Source organism: Megalobrama amblycephala, linkage group LG1, assembly GCF_018812025.1.
Source record: "Megalobrama amblycephala isolate DHTTF-2021 linkage group LG1, ASM1881202v1, whole genome shotgun sequence".
NCBI lineage: Eukaryota > Metazoa > Chordata > Actinopteri > Cypriniformes > Xenocyprididae > Megalobrama > Megalobrama amblycephala.
The window spans coordinates 51,939,004-51,960,297 of NC_063044.1; the positions used below are offsets into that span (position 1 = coordinate 51,939,004).

The 21,294-nt window shown below is 37.1% G+C and overlaps 1 protein-coding gene across 4 annotated transcripts; it reads left to right on the forward strand.

Annotated features, from left to right (window-relative positions):
* Positions 1-630: 630 nt before the first annotated feature.
* Positions 631-17,301, forward strand: LOC125273969 (sterile alpha motif domain-containing protein 9). Of its 4 annotated transcripts, none has more exons than XM_048199908.1 (5): positions 631-877; positions 2,390-2,451; positions 2,700-2,768; positions 4,036-4,077; positions 12,003-17,301. In XM_048199908.1, exon 5 carries the CDS (start codon positions 12,015-12,017, stop codon positions 16,425-16,427), a length of 4,413 nt encoding a protein of 1,470 aa, XP_048055865.1. In that variant the 5' UTR covers positions 631-877; positions 2,390-2,451; positions 2,700-2,768; positions 4,036-4,077; positions 12,003-12,014; the 3' UTR covers positions 16,428-17,301. The 4 variants fall into 4 exon arrangements, with proteins under 4 accessions (XP_048055865.1, XP_048055882.1, XP_048055873.1 ...); XM_048199925.1 differs by lacking the exon at positions 2,700-2,768 and adding an exon at positions 3,883-3,919; XM_048199916.1 differs by lacking the exon at positions 2,700-2,768 and having other exon boundaries at positions 4,040-4,077.
* The last annotated feature ends 3,993 nt before the right edge of the window (positions 17,302-21,294 follow it).

Consider the following 21,294-nt stretch of genomic DNA (forward strand, 5'->3'; position numbering starts at 1 on the left):
TGTTCCCTTGGGCAGAAATCCCCAAATCAAGAAAAGAAACTGCTGCCTTGGTAAACAACAGTGGCATTATACAACAGAGATGCTACACATAACCATATGAAACACATTTGATGGTAAATCATGCACTCTAAAAGGAAATGTCAAACAAAAAAAAAAGACGTCAAAAGCAGACATTTCAGACACAACATGATCAGATGTTTGGTTTATTTTTGCTTCACAAATGACAATAGTTACAATGTTCTGTGGTTTAGCGAACCTTCCAGTGCTGTTTTAAATATATCTTGTTCAGTCAACACTGCTTGTTTCTAGCTAGCTTCAAGAACTCAGACAGACTCTGGCTTATTTCTTTTGATTTATTTTGGCCTCAGGGTAACAGCATATAATCTCTCTGATTTCAGGAAACAAACTTATGTGTCACATTATTTTTCCTTTTTTAGTATCAAACTGCAGAACTCATTTACTGATTGGCTATATTACTTATCCGTAGGCAAAATGCTTTGTTGGAATTTTGCAGTTACACCTAGTTATGTAGTAAGGTCTAGCAGTTCTAGAAATGCACACACAAACATCCTGTATATATTAGGAACTTGCTTTACTTACTTTCTTTGCCTTTTTGCAGAAGCATTTCTCTCTTAATTCACCATTTATACAAGTTAAAATAACAACATTGCTAAGTTGATAACTTTGTCAAGATAAATCTACAATTTTGACTCACACCCAATAGTGCTGAAAAATGTGTGATACTGGAAAACATCTGGCAACTTTCTGAGAAAAATTCTTTTTTCACTCCCACCCCTCCCATAAAAAGAGGAAGAAGAAGAAGAAGAAGGAAACAAAGATCGTACTTTAATCTTCCAACATGCACGCTTGAAATGGGGTAAATATAACAGCTATTACTCTTTCAGCTTCCATTTATTTTTACTTTTATTCATTTAGTATTCATTTTATCTAAAGCAGAATACAACAAAGTGACCACTGATCAAAGATTACAAAGTGAATTACACACATTTTACAGCCTAGGAAAGAGTAAGAAAATGGCTGATTTAAAAAACCTTCTGAAGTACTGTAAACTAACCATTTGTTAGATAACATTGTATATTGATTCTACTACATTGTAAAGCCACATTAAATGTACCTTAAGTGTACAACATTTAGCCTATTTTAGTTTTTTGATGCTTAGCTAAGTTTACGTGCATTTGGCTTGACTGTTATTTTAATCAGACTAGAGTAAAACAATACCAGGAAGGCTTACAAAAACTGGGACCGTATTCACAAAACATCTTAAGAGTAAAATTAGCTCCTAACATGGCGATTTGGGAGAAACTCTTAAAAATAATGGGCATGTCAGTCCTAATTTTAGGACTCCTAAATTTTTGGTCTAAGAGTATTTCACAAAGTATTTTAGCACTAAAACTTGCTCCTAAATCTGTGAAACATTAGGGGTAGTATATGCCTCCTCTTGAGACTTCTCTCTGTCCTTAGTTGATCTCAGCAGCTTTGTGAATGGGTTTTAAGAGGAAACTCTTACCTAAAAACATTTCCTGTTATTTAGGAGAACTCTTAGTGGTAAGATAAAATGTTTTGTGAATACGGCCCATGTACTTTTACTTAAGTAAAAAATCTGTCTTTATAACTTTTACTTGTAACAGAGTAATATTTGACCAGTAGTATTATCTTTGTCCAACTCTGGTTAAAGAGATGTGGAAGCAGTCTCATCTCTTTTGTGTAAACCAGGAAATGGTGGTTTGTATGTAATTTTTCACAAGAGAGCTTCATATTACTAACCAACTTCCTTATAACAGTGGTTTAATTGTGCGTTCACGTCATGTCAGAATTACTGCAATTACGAGAATTTTCATCAAGTTCAAGTTGTCATCTTGTAATTATGGTAATTCCAACATCATGTGAATGCTCTGTTGCCATGATTGGAGATGAATCCTCAATTAAGAGACTACAAATAAATGGGTTGATAGGACGCTAGGAACAAAATGCTCTTGTGGTAAACAATGACAATGGCGTTACATAAGTACAGCAGTACACACCCATCCCTCTCATGAATCTGAGCTTTCATTTTACACAAGACTTTAGCCCTTTATTACATTTGTTTTGGCAGTAGATATAACAGCAGTTAAACATCTGACAGTTTTGATTACAGAGAATTCGATGTACTGACTTACTCAGGTTTGTGTGCTTTCAGTTGGGTAAATGGTTATTTTAAAAGAACTGCAATATTTGGAACAACACGGATTTGGAGAATTTTATATTGTTGCCTTGGACAGAACCTTTGATAAGTGACCATAAAGGATTAAAGTCTTATAACAAATTTTTAACTAGTTCATACTAATTTACATGCGTGTTTTGTTATAATTTGTTGTTTCTGTTCCTTCAGGCATCAACAATTTTTTTTCTTGTGTGCTACAAGAAGCCCTTCAACTTTAATATAATATGCAGGTAAATGAGTTTAATGTTGAGTAAAACAAGTTAGACCTACTTAATGACCTCTAAACTCTTTCATTTTGTAAACTAAATGATTAAAAAATTATGACTCGAAAATGGTTAAATGTAATGTCAATAATTTTATACCTTAAAACTCATCTTTGATCACAAAAATTACATATTTAAGTGTTTTTTCCTGTGAAAAAAATATCTTCATGCCTTAAAATAGCTTGAAAGCAACTCCACACCCTTGCCTCATTTAGTATCCATGAATATGCAAATTATCCCCGCCTCCACTCACGCCAGCTCAGAGATCCACTCAAATTACTGAGGTAAACACTGCACAGTGGTATTGCTCTTTACAACATCAGATACATATGGTAATTAATATGATTATGCTTTTACTTGACTAAGTTATCAAACAGTTATTAATGTGTTGCTAATGTTACACAAACCGTCTTTTTTTCCATTGCATTTTTAAAGAGAAAATACTCAGCAATGTTGTTGACTTATGAATTTGCACATGGTTTGTCTTAAAGCATATTAAAAATACCACATAGTCAAATAAACAACATTAAAAATGTGATTTTGACCGGCCTTTAATTGCTGCAAAACCCATAGACAACACAGAAACCTTGATTTGGTAATTCAGACAAAGATTTATTCAGCTCATTATTATTCAAGCATGATGTAGGGGAGACCAGGCATGCCTTATACTTTTTATTAATGTCTGTATCTCGGTATATATATATTTTTTATTTATCTCAGATTTTGATATAATGCCACATTTGTCCATTTGTTTGTTACAAATTAAAGTTGTTTTGAAATCTATAAATTATGTCAAACCTGTATGAAACTTGTCAAACCTCTATCTTTATTCCGTGGGACACAAAAGAAAAAATATGTTTTTTTTTTTAAATCTTTAAATGTTTGGAAGTAAATTGGGTTCCAATATTGTTTAGATTCTAACATTCTTAAAAATATCTTCTTTTATTATTGCAGGTTTGCATAAAAAGTTGTTGATATTACTGGTAATTTATTTAATTATTCAATCTCCATTTACAAATAAAAATGTCTCAGTTTCACCCTTCAAATGTCTCTTTGCGGCTGTAAGACTATAAAACATGGGCCTTTGCCCATAACAACAACAACAACAACAACAACAACAACCAACCATGTGAGAGTTGTTTATCAGTTGTCAAATGTCAGCTTGTACACTTTCTCATTTGTTCAATCTATTTGGGTCCATTGAAAGAATATGGGGAAAGTAGTTTCAAATGTCATTTTCTGTAAATGTTATATTTTAAATTAAACATAATACTCTGCCAATTCAGGTGATGTGCAATATATAATTAACATGATCACACATCAACTCTTTTAAAATGTATAACTTTTACAGCAAAACAGGTTTTTGTCATGGTAATAATTTTTTTTTTTTTTTCAAAGAAAATATATTATGTCACCTCAGGAGGTTTGTGGTCATGTATGACATCAATTTCTCTCTAGTTTCTAGTTAACTTGATTAACAATCATACTTTGTTTTGATGCAAAGCCATGTTTAAATGTTTTTATTTTATTTATTTATTTATTTTTTACCAGAAAGGTTTCTGATCCATTATAGAAGACTCAAGACATTTGGAGGTAAGTATCAGATAAAACAATGTATATATATATATATATATATATATATATATATATATATATATATATATATATATATATATATATATATATATATATATGTTTATTATTTTTCCATTTCACAACATGCCATGTCTTTATTGCAGAAAGTACATTAGTTTGTACACTAACCCACGAATAACCATAACCAATCACCTCAAATGTAGGATTGTGGATAAATCATTTATTGAGCCAGTAACCAGTTCTGACTCTGAATGAGATTTACATTTTTATTTGCTTTGCCAAAATGTCTCATCAAAAAAAAAAAAAAAAATTTACAACATACACTTAATTCTTTCCCCGCCATTAACGAAATTTTCCGGCTTTCTGTGTTTTCACTGTTATATGGTAGGGGGCGCTATGACACATCTTCTGAAAGAGTACAGAATCTCCTGATCAAAACACACGTGAAGAAGATGCAGAAATGTACTCGGTTACATAGGTAACCTCAGTTCCCTGAGATATGGGAACAAGTACTGCGTTGAAGACGCATATGGGGAAAACGAATTTTTCTCCGATTAACTGAAGCCTTTTTCAAGTACGCAGTGTAACTGCACGGCCATTGGTTCGAGCATTGAAACGTTTTGAACCAATGACGGTGTGGCGGAGCTGCGTGAGCCTATGGCGATGCAGCGCGCCAGAGCCCGCCAGAATGGGTGGGGCAAATGGTTATATAAGAAGGCAAGGCAAGGCAATTTTATTTGTATAGCACATTTCATACACAATGGTAATTCAAAGTACTTTACATAAAGAAGAATAATAAAAATAGAACATAAGGAATAGAAATAACAGTAAAAACAGAGAATTTTGCTATCTGGATGTTTGCTATCAAGAAGGATCGGCATAGGATCTAAGATTATTCGACTGAAGCGACGACACTTAAGTCGTGCAGCTTCATAGCACGGCAAAGTATGCAGTACTCATTCCTGTATCTCAGGGAACCGAGGTTACGTATGTAACCGAGTACGTTCCCTTTCAATACTACACTCGTACTGCGTCGAAGACGCATATGGGGAACATATTCAATCACGCTGTGCTATGATAAGGAAATGACTGGGAACCCACCATAGGCACCGGATGGGCCTAGAGGATAAGTATCGAAGGCAAAGCCATCGTGTCCCTAGAAGTTACACATGCTTATAGGGGAGCTAGCTCCCATAACACAGAGATGCATACCAGACGGGCTAAGTTGAGGCCGTCTGAGCTATGCAGTGAGGACTTGGGCATGTAACGCCAGAATGTCCAAGTTATAGCACCTGGCAAATGTGGACGTGAGGACCAGCTGGCTGCCTCACAGATGTCACTAATAGAAATGCCACTAGACCAGGCCCATGATGAGGCCATGCCTCTAGTGGAGTGGGCTCGTACTCCGATGGGGCAATGTAGGCCCATAGACAAGTAACAGAGAGCGATAGCGTCGATAATCCAATGCGAAAGCCTCTTGGTACGGCCGCTGAAGCACACAAAGAGCTGATCCGACTCCCTGAAGGGGGTGGAACACTCAATGTAAGTTCTCAATGCCCTGTAGGGGCAAAGTAAATTCAACTCTTGCTCATCCCCTGCGGGAGGTAGCGCTGTGAGTGTAATGACCTGCGCTCTGAACGGAGTCGAGAGCACCTTTGGTACGTAGCCATGCCTTGGTTTCAAGATAACCTTCGAATAGCTGACCCCTCTCGTTCAAAACTGCTCTGCTACTGGCTTTAGTATCGGTCAAGCGAGTAGGCGACTTGCAGGCCCTCTCTGTGAGCCCTGCACGCCTCGAGTTCGGGCCTGCAAGTCGCCTACTCGCTTGACCGATACTAAAGCCAGTAGCAGAGCAGTTTTGAGTGAGAGGGGTCAGCTGACTGCAGCGGCTCAAAGGTGAAAACGTGGAAAGGTCCCAGGTGGGGACAGTGAAAGGGGCGTGAAATGCTGCTATGGCTGCCACGTACACCTTGAGCGTGGAGGGAGTGAGGCCCTTGTCCAAACGCTCCTGGAGAAATGACAATATCAGAGATATGTCACACGAGACTGGGTCTCCGTTATGGGCTGTACACCAGGCGGAGAAGGCCGAACATTTAGGGTGTAGAGGAGCCTAGTAGACAGAGCTCTAGCCTGAGAGATGGTATTTAACACAATCTTGAGGAGGTTTCTCAGTGGGTGTGTCACTGAGTAAGGAGAACTTGTTTGATGTTCTAATCGGAACGGAAGAGCGGTGTTTTCCCCCGCGACTATGCCGTCTCACAGTCACCCAGTTGCCCTGCTGCACGGGCTCTACAGCCAGAACTGAACAATGTACAGAGTTCACTAAGCTAGTCACATCCAAAACAGTATCTAAAGCCCTTGCATTCTTACTATCCTCAATTAAAGTTTGAATGTGTCTCTAATTCTGAAATCTTCTCTGTCAGCCTGACTATCTCCCTGCAAATGCTTTTAAACCATACAAGCACGACAAGACAAAGGAAAATGCACTGTCTGTGAATGTTCTGACAGACACACGACACACGGAAAGACAGACAGCGCAGCAGAATTTTCTTGTGTTTTCTGCACTTGAATGAATAATAACATGCAAAATTATGCCAAAATGTCAGTTTTGTCTAGTCTCCTCATAAGAGCAGTTAAATGAATTATTAAGTATTAAATGAACGTAAAAAGTTGTGATGCTATCAAATGCTATCTGTCATTAATGTTAATAAAAAGATTTCAATAAACAAATATACTAAAAATATATATTTAAAATATACTTTCTTTATGTTGTTTCTACATTAATTTGAAGATTAACTGTGAAATGATTACATTAAAAAAATATAAACTTAAATTAAATTAAAAACAAGCTATCAAAATTACCCCAATATAAAAAAACAAATACACTAAGGGAGCAATCATTTAGGCTAGGTGAAATAGATGTAATGGTAATTGAGCAATATTTATATATGAATAAAACACTTAATTAAAATCTGTCATCAAAGTGATGAAAATACTGATTTCCTAGACTATCAATGGATGGACAAAAAATTTGATAATATTAACAATATCTATATGACAGTAGGCCTATATATGGCGGTTCTTCCCTGTGGTATTGAAAATCAATACTTTTCAAGGAATCATATCAAAGTAGTATCATGACTACACTAGTGTGGGGTGCCACAAATTTTTACAAATTTTCAAAGGGTGCCGTGACTGAAAAAAGTTTGGGAAACACTGCCCTACCATATAGCAGTGAAAACACTGATAGCCTGAAAATTCAGTCAGTGGTGGGGAAAGATTAAAGTAGATTTGAAGTAAATTCCTATGCACTACCAGTGGACTAGCCTACACAAAAATTCAGATACTAAGAATTAGGAACATACCTGTTTTTTTATAAATCAATATTTTCAAACAATGTAAATTTATAAATATAATTAATGTTAATTAATGTAAATTTTCACATATAGTTTGTTTTAAAAGAACCAAACCCAATTCACTTAAAGTGAACCAGAAAGGGAACCAGCCAAAAGTGACCTCTGTCCCTTTGGTGTTCACAATCTAGTGGACTCAAAAGATAACCCAGTTCTTTTTTTGGTCCTCTTCAGCACTGAATTGATCTTAGACCCTTTCTTGTTCACACCACAACTTCATAAAGAACTCAGACCCCTGTTTTCAGTAACATTGCTGCATCTTTCCAATTGTTAAAATAAAAAAAATACAGAAAAAATAAGCAGTGGATAATTAATCAGAAGTTTATTACATCACACGACCTAATCTCAACCTAATCAACCTCATTTGGTACTATAATCTTCATGTCTGCTGTATATCTGCTCTGTATGTGTGTGTGTGTGTGTGTGTGTGTGTGTGTGTATGTATATATATATATATATATATATATATATATATATATATATATATATATAGCACCAAATGAGGTTGATTAGGTTTGATTAGGTTGAGATTAGGTTGCATTTTTTTTATATATGTTGTAATAACTGGCAGTTCCTTAGTAAAGCGTGGGGCTAACTGGAGCTATACTAAGCTAGTATACTTGTACTATGCTAATTACTAGTACAAGCACTCATGTCCCATACACCACACGACCAGAACAGCAGGAGGCAGTACTGTCTTTTCTCCACTTTATTCTGAACACAGAATAAGAACTACACAGGCAAGGCCAGATCGCCAAATCCCTCCCGTACAAATCTCTCTCCATGACGGTGAGAGCCACACTTTTTATATAACCAGGCGGTAAAAGAACCAAACCCACCCAAACTAACTTGAACATAAACACACATAACTTTACTAAAGCAAAAATCCAACCATCTTGCTTAAATAACGCATAAATCAACTCAAAACAAAAAAAACCCATAATGCAACCGGCTGCTGGTGTTGAAAGGGGAGGCCCGTGAGCCTCCAGCGTCCTCTAGTGCATCCCTGGCCAGTTGATGAACCATGCTCAGGCGCTCCTTCAATCGCCTGAAGTACTCCAGTTCTAGTCCACCAGCAATCTCCGGCTCAGGGGGTGACCCGAACACCAAGTCCAACAGCTCCCTTCCAAATATCAGTGCGGCCGGTGTGCACTGGCTCAACTCTTGCACTGCTGTCCTATATGTCCACAGGACCAGGGGCAGATGCTGGTCCCAGTCTCTCTGGTGCTGACTGGTCAAGATGGCAAGTTGGGTGGGGAGTGGTTCTTGTCTTCTTCACCCCCAATCGCTGGCACACCTCACTGAAAAATTGGCTCTCAAAGTTCCACCCCTGGTCACTATGAAGTTTGTCTGGCACTCCGAACTGGGCGAACATTTCGTTCACTAGCCGCTGCGCCGACGTGGAAGCACTCTGATCTGGCACTGCATACGCCTCTTGCCACTTCGTAAAATAGTCCATTGCGACCAGGACAAAACGGTTGCCGGCCTCCGTGATGGGGAACGGACCCAAAATGTCCACCCCAATCCTCTCCATGGGGGCCCTGACTAGGTACTGCTGCAACGGCGCATGAGAGCGTTGGCTGGGTCCCTTCTGCGCCGTGCAAACATCACAGCAGTGAACCTGCCGACATCCAGACAAGTAGAACCGCTGCCGCAGCCGCCACAATGTCTTGGAGTTTCCGAAGTGGCCGGCTCCAGCTGCCCCATGAACCCAAAGGAGGTCCTCTGACCGCAAAGCATGGGGAACCAGGAGTTGCAGACGGTCGATTCCCTCGCCCGGGGCCTGCCACCACCTGTAGATCACGCCGTCGTGGAGCTCCAGGCTGCTCCACTGAGAATAAAGCGTCTTGATCTCGGGCCCCTGGGAAGACACGGCTGGCCAGTCCAGACGTGCTTGAGCCTCCAGCCAGCCCCTCACCTTCACCAGCACTCGATCGTTCGCCTGCTGTTGCCTTAACAGCTCAGTAGTAAATGGCTCCCCATCTACAACGCTGTCACCCGGCCTTGCTGCCGCCGACCAGGGCTCCATATCTCTTTCTTCCTGGCGACTGCAGTACTGACATTCGTCAGCTAAGCATGGACGTCTAGAGAGGCTCTCACGTCTCTCACGAGACTAAAATGTGACGAGATTTCTCGTCGAAAAGTAGTCTCATGATATTGCCATGACAGAGTGTTAGGATTAGGAAAGAATATGAGACTGCTACGTTTACATTACGCCTCCACTGTCGTTTTGCTTTGTATTTAAAAAACAACAACATTTAATTCAGTTGGATAACGGTCGCCACTGCTCCATATTCACAGAGTTACGTGCGATCGCGAATGTGAAAGTAAACACGAGCGCGTATTCAGACACGATTTCAATACCCCACATTTTGAAAGCGGCTCCCTGATGAATACAAATATCTCGCAATATGAAAGCTATTTTAGGCTGGGCAGTGTAGTTGTAACCATCTCTTAGCTCTGTATCAAAGAAAAATTTGGTCTTATTTGCACTTTGAATATTGAGAGAGTGCGATTATGGTTGCACTTAATGTAAAGTGTAAAGTGTCACCATAAAAATGAATAACAGTTTTCTCTTAATCTTATTAAGCACAAACAGTAAGGTTTCATTTGTTAACATTAGTTAATGCACTGTGAACTATCATGAACTAACAATTAATGACTATTTTTATTAACTAACATAAACAAAGATTAATAAATACTGTAGCAAATGTATTGCTCATTGCTCAAATATATTGCTCGTTAGTTGATGTTGGTTAATACATTAATGTTAATAAATGAGACCTTATTGTAAAGTGTTACCATTTTTATCTATACTGTTTTATTTCTATGATCAGTTTGTGGAAAGGAGTTCAGTTGGGAGGTCAAACGTTGTAGAAGCTCATAAATCATGTACAGTGAAGTCTGAAGAGACTGAAATCATACAGAAGAGAAGTCAGTCAGTTGAGTTAGTGGCAAAACCTTTTACAGTACTTGAGTATTTTTGTCTTTTACTGCATATGATAATTCATACTCAGAAAGTAGAACTGAAATTACATTCATTACAAGATGATGTTAAAACATTTCAAATACACCATCAGACTATTTTTTCTAGTCATGTATTTCGTCATTGAGGATTTCTTAAAAATAGTGTGTAAAAATCTTGTCTCGTCTCGTTCTCGTGAACTCAATCTCGAGTCTCGTCTCGTGAGCTACCTGTTTCGTCACACCCCTAGATACTATTATTACTATTACTCCACTAGGTCTGAAATATATTGTTCATTGCAAACATTGTGATTTTTATGACTTTACATATAGTAAATTATTTAATTATTAATTTACTATTAATAAATGTGTAAAGTTGCATAAAATGGAAATACTCAATGAAGTAGGCTAACTATGTTACCTCAGATGGTTGAATGGTTGGATTCCACAACTGGTAAAATAAAACATAAGACAATACAACATTTACTGTAGGAGCCATACAATTTACTGGTGACTTAACTTAAAAAAAACCTCTTCTACTGCGCTTCTGATTTGGCAGTGAAATTTGCCGATTTTGACCTTGGGGTCTATACTCTTTGGTGCTGGTGTTGCAATGGAACGTTCTATTGAGTGTCGCTTCTTGTTAGTGTATATTCTTTGGTTTGAGTATGGTTTGCTTTTGGGTCTTTTTAGGGGGGTCTGAGATCACTTGGTTTGTTCACATATACACGCTGAACTGCTTCGAGAGCGTTTGAAAGGGTTAAAGAAACTAGGTGTGAAAACACCCTCTAAAACTATGCGAAAAGTATTTAATAGGCTACTCAATCAAAAGATTAAACACAACTACAAGCCAAGTATACTTAGAATAATTAATTATACTTTTAAGTATATCTCAATCAAAATATTGAGTACAAGTATAGGCCAAATATACTTAGACTTTTCTGTCAGTATAAGTCAAGTATACTTAAGTACAATATTAAGTATATTTCTGAGAAGTACATAAAGTATGTTTCTGAGAAGTATATAAAAAGTAGACTGAAATTATACTTTATTATTTTTAGTTTAAATGAAGTATACTAATAGCACACTTGAATAAACTTCTTTTTTGTAAGGGTAATTTTGTCAATATTTAACAAAAATATGAAAAATGTACTGTTTACCACACTAGTGTGCTTTAATGTTTAACCAGGAAGTTTGTTTTGAAATGCTTTTATTTTGTACAAAATGGAGCAAAGTCACACTTGTGGTGTTCCTGGTCAAAAGTGACCAGCCTACAATCAGTCCATTCAAAATGTAAATACAAAACCTGTCCTAATTGAAAGGAAACAAGTTGACAGAAAGATTGAATCCAATATTTGATGATAATAATGCATAACGAGAGAATTATAAGCTATTTTTTGTAGGCCGTTCATTTTTGACATGGAACACCACAAGTGTAACAATGTGGAAAACCCCCCCAAAAAAGTACATCAATTATCCAAAAAAATCCAAGTCAGTAAGTTTTAGTCCCAATGCTTTTCTACAATATTCCTGATTTTCTTTCAGAATAATGCGGAGATGGCTGTTTCCTCTGAGCTTCCAGTGAACATCAATGACTGGAATAAAGACCACGTGAGACAATGGATGCTTGATATAAAAGTGGACAAAGAAGATGCAGAGATTTTGTACAACCAGAGAATTAATGGAGCTGGTCTTCTTCTCTTGGATGAGACGGATCTCTCTTGCATTCAAAGCCTATCACTGAATGCTAAAAAACTAATTATTCACAACATAGGTCTTCTGAAACAAAAGACTCAGCAGCAGAACGATGTGGTGACTCAGTCTTATAGCTTGAAGCCTTACCCTTTCAATAGATTTAATGCTGCTCACCGGTACAGAGAAAACAGCAATCTAGATGTAACTGAAACTGGTCCTATAGACCTTATACAACCATGTCATGAATTCAAAGCATTCACCAACACAACAGAAGAGAACAGAATAAAAAAATTCACTTATGAGGTGATTCGATTTGCAGCAGCTTGTATGAACAGCCGCACAAATGGCACTATTCATTTTGGAGTGGCAGACAAACCACATGGACAAATTCTGGGTATTAATGTTCAGAGCACAGATGTTTTTGATAGTCAACAGTCACATGCAATTGAAAAACATTTCAAATCGGAAAGGTTTGTTAAAATGGCAAAGAGGTGTATAAAACCCCCTCGCTTTGTTGAAGTTCTCAAAGCTGACATGACATCTGCAGGAAAACGTGTTATTGAGGTAGACATAGAGCCGTCCTCCATAGTCTGTGAAGAATTTCACTTTAACACTTATAATGTTGATAAAAATGAAGGCGAGATGCAAGAGCCCAATGGTGCTGAGAAGAAGCAGAATGATAGCAAGTCTTTCTTTATAAGAGACGGCAGCAGCAGCAAGAATCTTATTACATCTGCTTCCTCAAAGGAGTATGAGAAGTATACTGCAACTGCAAACATGCATCGTTTGTCCCAGTTGAGGAAGGACGCTGAAGAAAAGCATCTCTCTGTTGTCAAAAACAGCGTTCAAGGCTCAAAATTGTGTGAGATGATAACAGGAGGGACCCAATCTTTGGACAGATCACACTTTGAATGGAACATTTTGGTGGTTAACAAGTCTCATCCTGTTCAGCTGGAAAACCTGGATTTCCTTGTTCACATGAATCTAGTGGCTGTTCTGGATTTTGATCCAGAATCTGCTGAGAACGGCTTGAATAAGATACTTGAAGAAAGAAAAATGACCAGTGTTCATTTACCAGCTCAGTATAAAGTTACAGGTGCAGTTGAAGACATTTTAAACAAGTTAAAGCTGACCAAAAACACAAGCTGGGTTTTCTGTAATGGAGGCATTCATGAGGAAAACCCATCTGATGCTGATCACTGGTTGACTGAGAAGGGATCTTCAGTGCGTGATGTTGTTTCTTTCCTGTGCAGAAGAGACGTGCTGCCTCGCAAAAAGCTTCTCACCATATTCTTGCTGTTAAGTCAGGTGAGCGACGCCAACGACCCTTTGCTTGAGACCTTCAGTATGTTTTTACAGGAGCTCAAAGGAGGAAATCAAATCTTATGCATCAGTGACAATGAAACAACATACACCTACTGGAAGGATCTCATTAAGGGCCGATATAAAGTTGACATCTCTAAAAGATGCATTTATGAACTAAGTTTTGCTGAGGTCAATGGCACCATCCTCAGTTTGTGGTCAGAGAATCGCAAATCAAGCAGGTTTCTGCCTTGTGGTGGAGGCAGTAATGTTGTACTATCAAAGAAAACTGAGGAATCCTTAGAAACACTGAGTGTCCTTTGTGTGAACCAGTGTGATGGAGGAAATGAGGACAAACAACATCATGAGGAGAACTTTTACAAGGGAGGAAAGGTGTCTTGGTGGAACTTCTACTTCTCAGAACAGCCCGGATCAATGCCATTCATCAAACGTGACAAGTTCGACTATATAGTCAACACTATTATTCCAGACATATGCAGCCGGAAGAGAGCTTGTGAGTTTTTCAACATCTTCCATCTTCCAGGCTGTGGTGGCACGACATTAGCCATGCATGTCTTATGGACACTGAAGGATAAATTTCGTTGTGCAGTGATGAAGGACACTACAGATGATTATTCTACTGTAGCAGAACAGGTTGTGCAGCTTCTAACATATGAGACAAAAGAGCAACCTACACGACTTCCCGTTTTGCTCATGATCGATGACTTTCAAGATATTTGCGATGTAAAAAAACTCCAACTTCAAATTGAAGAGGAATGTTTGAAGCAAAACATTTTTTCAAAGTCTCCACAGGTCATAATTGTCAACTGCATGCGAGCTGAATCCTGTGAACAGGCTGATGATACAGTTTTCATTGGAAACCGTTTATCTGAGAAGGAACAGAAACTGTTTGAAGAAAAGCTAAAGGAGTTTGAGAAAACCAACACAAACACTAAAACATTTTATGGGTTCATGATTCTGAAGAACAACTTTTCATCTGACTATATTCAAGGTGTTGTGAAAAATACCCTCAAGGGCTTCAACTTCCAAGACAAACATTCTCAACTTTTTGCAGTTCTTGTCCTCCTGCATGTCTACTGCAAGAATGCATTGCTGTCAGCCTCTACATGTGAAGAGTTCCTTGGTCTGCAAACAAAACCAAACTTTGAAGTCGAAGATGGATTTGAGAAGTTTTCCACTCTTTTAACAAGATGCATAGCTTATTCCAACATTACCTTTGAAGGTGTGAGGGTGATTCACTCGAGTATAGCTCAACACTGTTTGAAACAGCTGTTAACTTTGTCATACAAAGTGTCAAAGGCAGAAATCACTAACCTTCTTCTCACAACAGACTTATTTTATGAGTACACTCTGGGGAAACAAAAATTAATGCAGGATGTTCACAACATGTTGGTGAAGAGGCAGTATTCAGCTAAGGCTGAAGACTCACTTTTTTCACCTCTTATCCAACATATAATGAAGGAGACTCCAGGGATGGAAGAAATTGTTCTACACAATGCAGCAAAGCGCTACAGTAAGGATGCAGTAATATTTCAGCTCCTCGCCAGGTACTACATCAAAAAACAGGACTTTACAAAGGCCATGAGTTGGGCAAAGAAGGCCAAAGGCCATTCAAAGGACAACTCATACATATGTGATACAGTATCACAGGTACTTGTACGTGGGCTCAAGCATGTTGTTCACAAAGACAGAGATGATCCCATCAAGCCAGAGAGTCTTGATGGATATCTTACATTGGCTGAGTCTGCAGCAGAAGCTTGCAAAGAAACACAACAAACTGCAAACAAGGAGGCCGTATCTCGATTGCAAAGACTAAAGGATTACAATACTTACAACACTGCTGGCCATCTCGGTGAACTTCAAACTGCAGCTACTGTCATACAAATACTGCAGAAGACACCACTGTTAAACTGCCTTGGTCAAGTCCTCTTGGGTAAAATTACCATTGAAGAATTGTCAAGGAAGCACTCTGAACTAATGCAATATTGTGATGTATTGCAGAAACACAATAAATATCTTCTTCAACTAAAACACACAATGAAGGATCATTTTGATTTTCTTGACAACTTTTTTGTCAATTTAGTACCCTTTTTTGCAGAGAAAGACAAACAAAAAGAACTGACAAAGCCCAAGGTTTCCAGGTACTTTCAACAGTACACTGAACTCTTTTGTAAAATAAATTGGAGTGAGCTGGTCAACAATGAGAGCATGAACCGCATGGTTAAAATTGATCAAACGCGCCAATGTCTGGAGAGGAACAAGGGTGATTCCTATTCCAGCCTTCTGGAATATTTGTATGAGAAAGACTCTGCATCATCTCTTGAAGAGATCATCCGGCAGTATCATTTCATTCTGAAGTCAAAAGAAGCCAGACTGATGGACATTGTGAACTTCGTCTACGCCAATGTAATTCTGGCCAACATCAACCCTACATCTCAGTACATCATGCCTTACCAAGACCTTCGTGAATTACTCCTTCGAATAATTGATCGCCCCATACCCTTCAGTGAGATTCTGCCATTGCACTACATCACAGTTTTATTGTTATGGCATGAGAACTGTGCATTACCAACTTCACAAATGAAGACGTCATACTCAACTAAGCTGAAACCTGTGTCTAATGGAAAGAGAGCAGCTGTTCATTTTTACCTAGGGAAGGACAAAGGTTATGGTGGCCTGTTTTCCCACAGGGATATTAACAGCTGGTTAAGATCAGGGCAGGACATCTCAACTCATTGGGATGATGAAAAAATATGGAAGAAAGTGAGAGACAGTAATAAACTTCACAGAGTTTCTGGTAAAATTTGTGACGGTTTTATCAGCATTGCAGACAGAAGGGTTGATCCATTGTTCAGAAGCCAGTTACATAACGAATATGGCACAAGAGTGACATTCTTCATCGGATTCTCAATGAATGGACCAGTTGCATTTGATATAGACTTTGATTCATAAGGTTCACAAGCCTGATCTAATGGATCTGACTGACGACATGAGAATCATGAATGAGAAAACTTTCTAGATTTCCAGTTCAAAACATTAGGACTGGGTCAAAGGAGCTCATGCACATGGTTCCTTGACATTATTTAGATTTGCTTCATTATCATATTCACACATCAGTACAAAGTAATCTTTTAATCACAATTTGTTTTTTAGCAGAAATGCCTAATAGTGTTTAATGTGAATTTTGTAAAAGTAATGTAGTGATTTTGTTAAGTGAGAGGGGACTGAGAGTGGCCAATGCTGCATTGACTACCTGAGAGCACATTTCTCTTTTTTTTATATACATTTTACATACATCTTACTACATTTTGCTCATTCATTGATATATTCCTTTATATTTACTCATTTATATTCTTAATATTTGGCTTACTTCATTTTACTTTAATTTACACTCTAAGAAAATTCTGTAAAACAAACGGCCAATTAATGCAGCATGTTAATATGAAGAGATTTTCCATATTGTTTTTTTTTTTTCACAGGTGTTTTACATGTATTTTTAATAATACCTTGCATTGTGTTGTGTTTTAGGCTTGAAGGAAATGTCTGTACACTTAGAAGATGTACTGGTTATTTTCTGCCATGACATTATCTGTTTGTTTGTTTTTTTTGTTTTTTTTTACTGATTTTTTGTTCTTACAGTGTACATTTATTTCTTGACAAATATTGCTTTTGCTGCATAACCATGTCTTCATTCAAGGTCTTTATGGTGAGAAGTCACTGTTAAGAACTAGTACATTTCCATTCCCTTTGCTTGTGATCATAGCACTTTTAAATATATTTCTGTAAAGGCCAAGAGTTATGCAATAAACTTGTCTGGATATGTGAATTGCTTTTCAAAATTATTTCAAAGCAGCTTTAAAGAAAATTGTGCCTTTCAACCAATATTGGGTAAGTAAAAAAATATTCAAGATCTACTACAAATTCTAGTTAAAATTCTCTAAAATGGTCTTTATTTGCATTTCTTTGTCCAATGCCACAGGAAAGTCATACACTCAACACTGTTTACCTTACTCTATCAGCAAAAACAACACTTCAATATTTTTATTTATTAAAACTAAGACAATTCAATAACTATATAGAAATATTTCAATAAAAAGGTTTCTGTGAATGTCATGAGAGTTGTTATCCCAACCCTTATTCTATTCTATTCTATTCTATTCTATTCTATTCTATTCTATTCTATTCTATTCTATTCTATTCTATTCTATTCTATTCTATTCTATTCAATAGCCAAAAGCAAGCCATTTGCTTTAAAAAAAAGACTACAACAAAAAACACCTTTAAGTTTTCAAATGCAGCCACCTGTATCCAGCCATAGTGAAAGTGCATTAGTTGCTTGTCAATTAATTAGATTCATATAATAATCTTTTTATAATAATTATATATATATATATATATATATATATATATATATATATATATATATATATATATATATATATATAACACACACACACTCACTCACACACACATATATATATATATATATATATATATATATATATATATATATATATATATATATATATATATATATATATACACTGCCTGGCAAAAAAAGTTGCTGTTTGGATTTAAATAGGCAAAGATATTTTTCAAATAAAGGTTTCTAAATCAGTGATATCAGATTGTGTGTATATATTTTTATTGTACAGTGTACTGTATGTATGTAAAGTAGGATGTACTATATATCCAACTTTTATTAAATTGCTGGAAGATAATATAGATTGCATTTTTGTGATATCAGTCACGCAGTTGCTACAGTATGCTATATGTTTTTGGGTAAGGTTGTATGTAATTATAGTAGTTGTATAATTAGTTATTAATTAAATCCTATTTGATAATGTGTAAACGTGACATTGTGTGTTCAGCTAAATAGGGTTATCACTACTCTGTTGAGTGTTTAATAATATTTTGTACATCAGTGTTGTGCTTCATTTAGAACTAAATTGAAAATGCCTTTTAAATTTCAATTCAGTTCATCAATTAGAGTTTAATTTGAATTTGTCCTGATAAAGTTTAGAAAAAGGGGGATGAAGACACAATTTCCCAGAATGCATTAGTTGTCTTGAATTTTTTACTTGAATTATAATTAAGTAAATTCCACTTCTTGTCATTCCAATTCAACTTCAACCCAGTGGAATGTGACGCCAGCTGTGACGCAAGTGTTTTTTTGCTAGTTTCAGCCCAACGCAGTTATCATTTTCACATCCAGTTGTTTAAATAGCAGATGCACTCGCGTCCATCTGTTAGCCCATGGGTGTGCTGGTCTGAAAACAAGGTGTTCAGGCGCATTGCTGTTTTGAGGCAACTGAAAACAATTGCACCACTGACCAACAAAAACCTGGACTAAAGTCAATGGCGCAGTTTTTTTTATGTTTGTTATTTAAAGGGCAAATTAGTAATGCACATATAGTGTGTATATGTGCATATATGTGTATGCACATATAGGCAGGTGAACAACGCGAGTACACTCTTCTTATTACACACACAGGGACACGGAGCAGCACACAAACATGCCAAATATTAAAAAGAAAAGGATTCTTCTCTGGAGAAGTGTTCAGTCTTTCCGCTTGCAAATTCTGCCATGTAAATAGCAAATCCACCATGGTGCAAGCACAACTGGCTATTAAAGGAAATGGGAGATGAGACTTTGATTGGTTTATTGCATGTTACACCCAAAACACATCCATGACTCATTAAGAGACTAGGTACAACCCTTTTGGACTATGCGCCTGGTGCATGGACCATTTTTCCCGTTGTTAAACTAGCAAAAGTGAATTCGGACAGGCCATAAGTGCACCTGTGCCATGCGCTTCAGACCATGTGCTTAGATAGTTAAAATAGGGCCCTGTGTGTCATGGTCAATTCCAATGCACACTTATAAACAGTCATTGGGAATTGAAGAACTGGCTCCAATTCTATGTTAACATGTGCACCAATAATTTGATCATTTCCAATAATCACACCAAGAACAATAACTATAAAGATAATGATAGAGTTCTAAAATATTTTCTAATTATAAAAGAATAGCACTATTCACACCACAACTATAACGACATAGAGGAACAATATAACAATATATCACTTACAGAACATTTTTTTTCCAGCTGTTGAATAATAAAACACTGATAGCCAATCAGAATCCATTCAATATTAAGGGTTCGCGCATTTAAAATGCCAGACGACACTGTGGAGAAGTTAATCGCCAAGGTCCAGAAAAAGCCACCACTGTTTGACAAGTCAAACCCCCTTTGCAAGGATACTTTAAAGAAAATGGATATATGGAAAACAATTGGTCCTACCCTCGGAATAAATGGTGAGAAGTATTAAAGGCCAATTTGTAGGATTTTTGGATGAAAATATCTAAAAACCACTAGAACAATGTTATATATTTTATTGACTTGTGTACTTACATTATCCCAAATGTTTCCAAGAATGTTTAAATCAAGAGAAATAAGCAATTTTAACCAGGACACGGGCTGTGTCTGAGTGTCACCTTGACATTATACCCGCGTTACCCTTGATTTCTGGTTTTATTTTGTAGAAACCATGGAAACCCCTAAGACGCTTTAATATATTATGTGTTTTATTAGACAGATGAGCAACTGTTTGGATGCATTCATCGACAGAAAACAAATAATTGTTATATCGCTCAACACAGTAAGTCTTATTGTTTGAATATTGTTTTCTCGATTTACAGCGAGTACCATGCTTTACCATGACTAATATTGATCTAGCTTACTGCAGTGTTTAACAAGTGTCTCACAGCAGCCACCAAGAGAACGCAGAGTAGCATTATAACAAATTTCAACAAACAAATGTATCTAACATGATAAACAGCGCTGCTTTATTCCATATACTCTCATGACCGGAAATAGCAGAAGTGGCGACTGCCGCATAATAAAAGTTCCACTGCTCTCGAGACATGTGTCGTGCTTGTCTCTCATTAGCAATCGCTCCAGCAGGCTCGTTCTGCTCAAACGGCACTCGCCCTGCTCTGCTTCATGCTACAAATATGTTAATAATCTCATCCATGATTTCTGTCTGAGTCCTGTCCCGATTCTTTCCCACCTGCTGTAGATGTGAAGACAACACATCCCATGATTCCGTGAAATCAAGGCGTCATCAAGCTATGCCTTTGTTTTGAATAAGTGACCTCTAACGGCAAACATTTACATATTGTTGCTTTAATGGAGATGAGATCATTATGCCAGGCTAGCAAACAGAACATAAATTTACCTCAGGTATCCAGTGCTAGTTTCTACAACAAAAGTTGACCTTTGAAGTTGCAGTGAAAAAGACTAGGCATTGTTTTTATTCCACTATATTGACTTCGTCAGCTAAATTCACTGTTAGATTAGATTGATTACACTAACTAGATTCACTCAAAACAGTATGCTGAAGACATCTGCTGGTTAAAGCTGTGTAAATGCAACAAGAACAGCAAAAACAAGTTCAATGACATGTACACACTTTGTGCTTAGAATAAACTGACCGGTATCCTTTGTTGGTATTGATTGGACTGGATTGAGGTGTTTACATACAGTTTTATTGCCTTTAAAATGGGCGTATGCCACATAGTTTAATGTGAGTATGGTTACTACGATTATAAGTTCTGACGTAGAACACAGAATCGCTGCACTGTGCTTACTATGTCAAAAGTGTAGAAGACTGACAGGAAAGAGACGAAATGATTGAATAAAGATGGTTTTTTTTGTTTTTTTTGCGCACAAAAAGTATTCTTGTCACTTCATAACATTAAGGTTGAACCACTGTAGTCACATGGACTATTTTACTACTATGTCTTTACTACTTT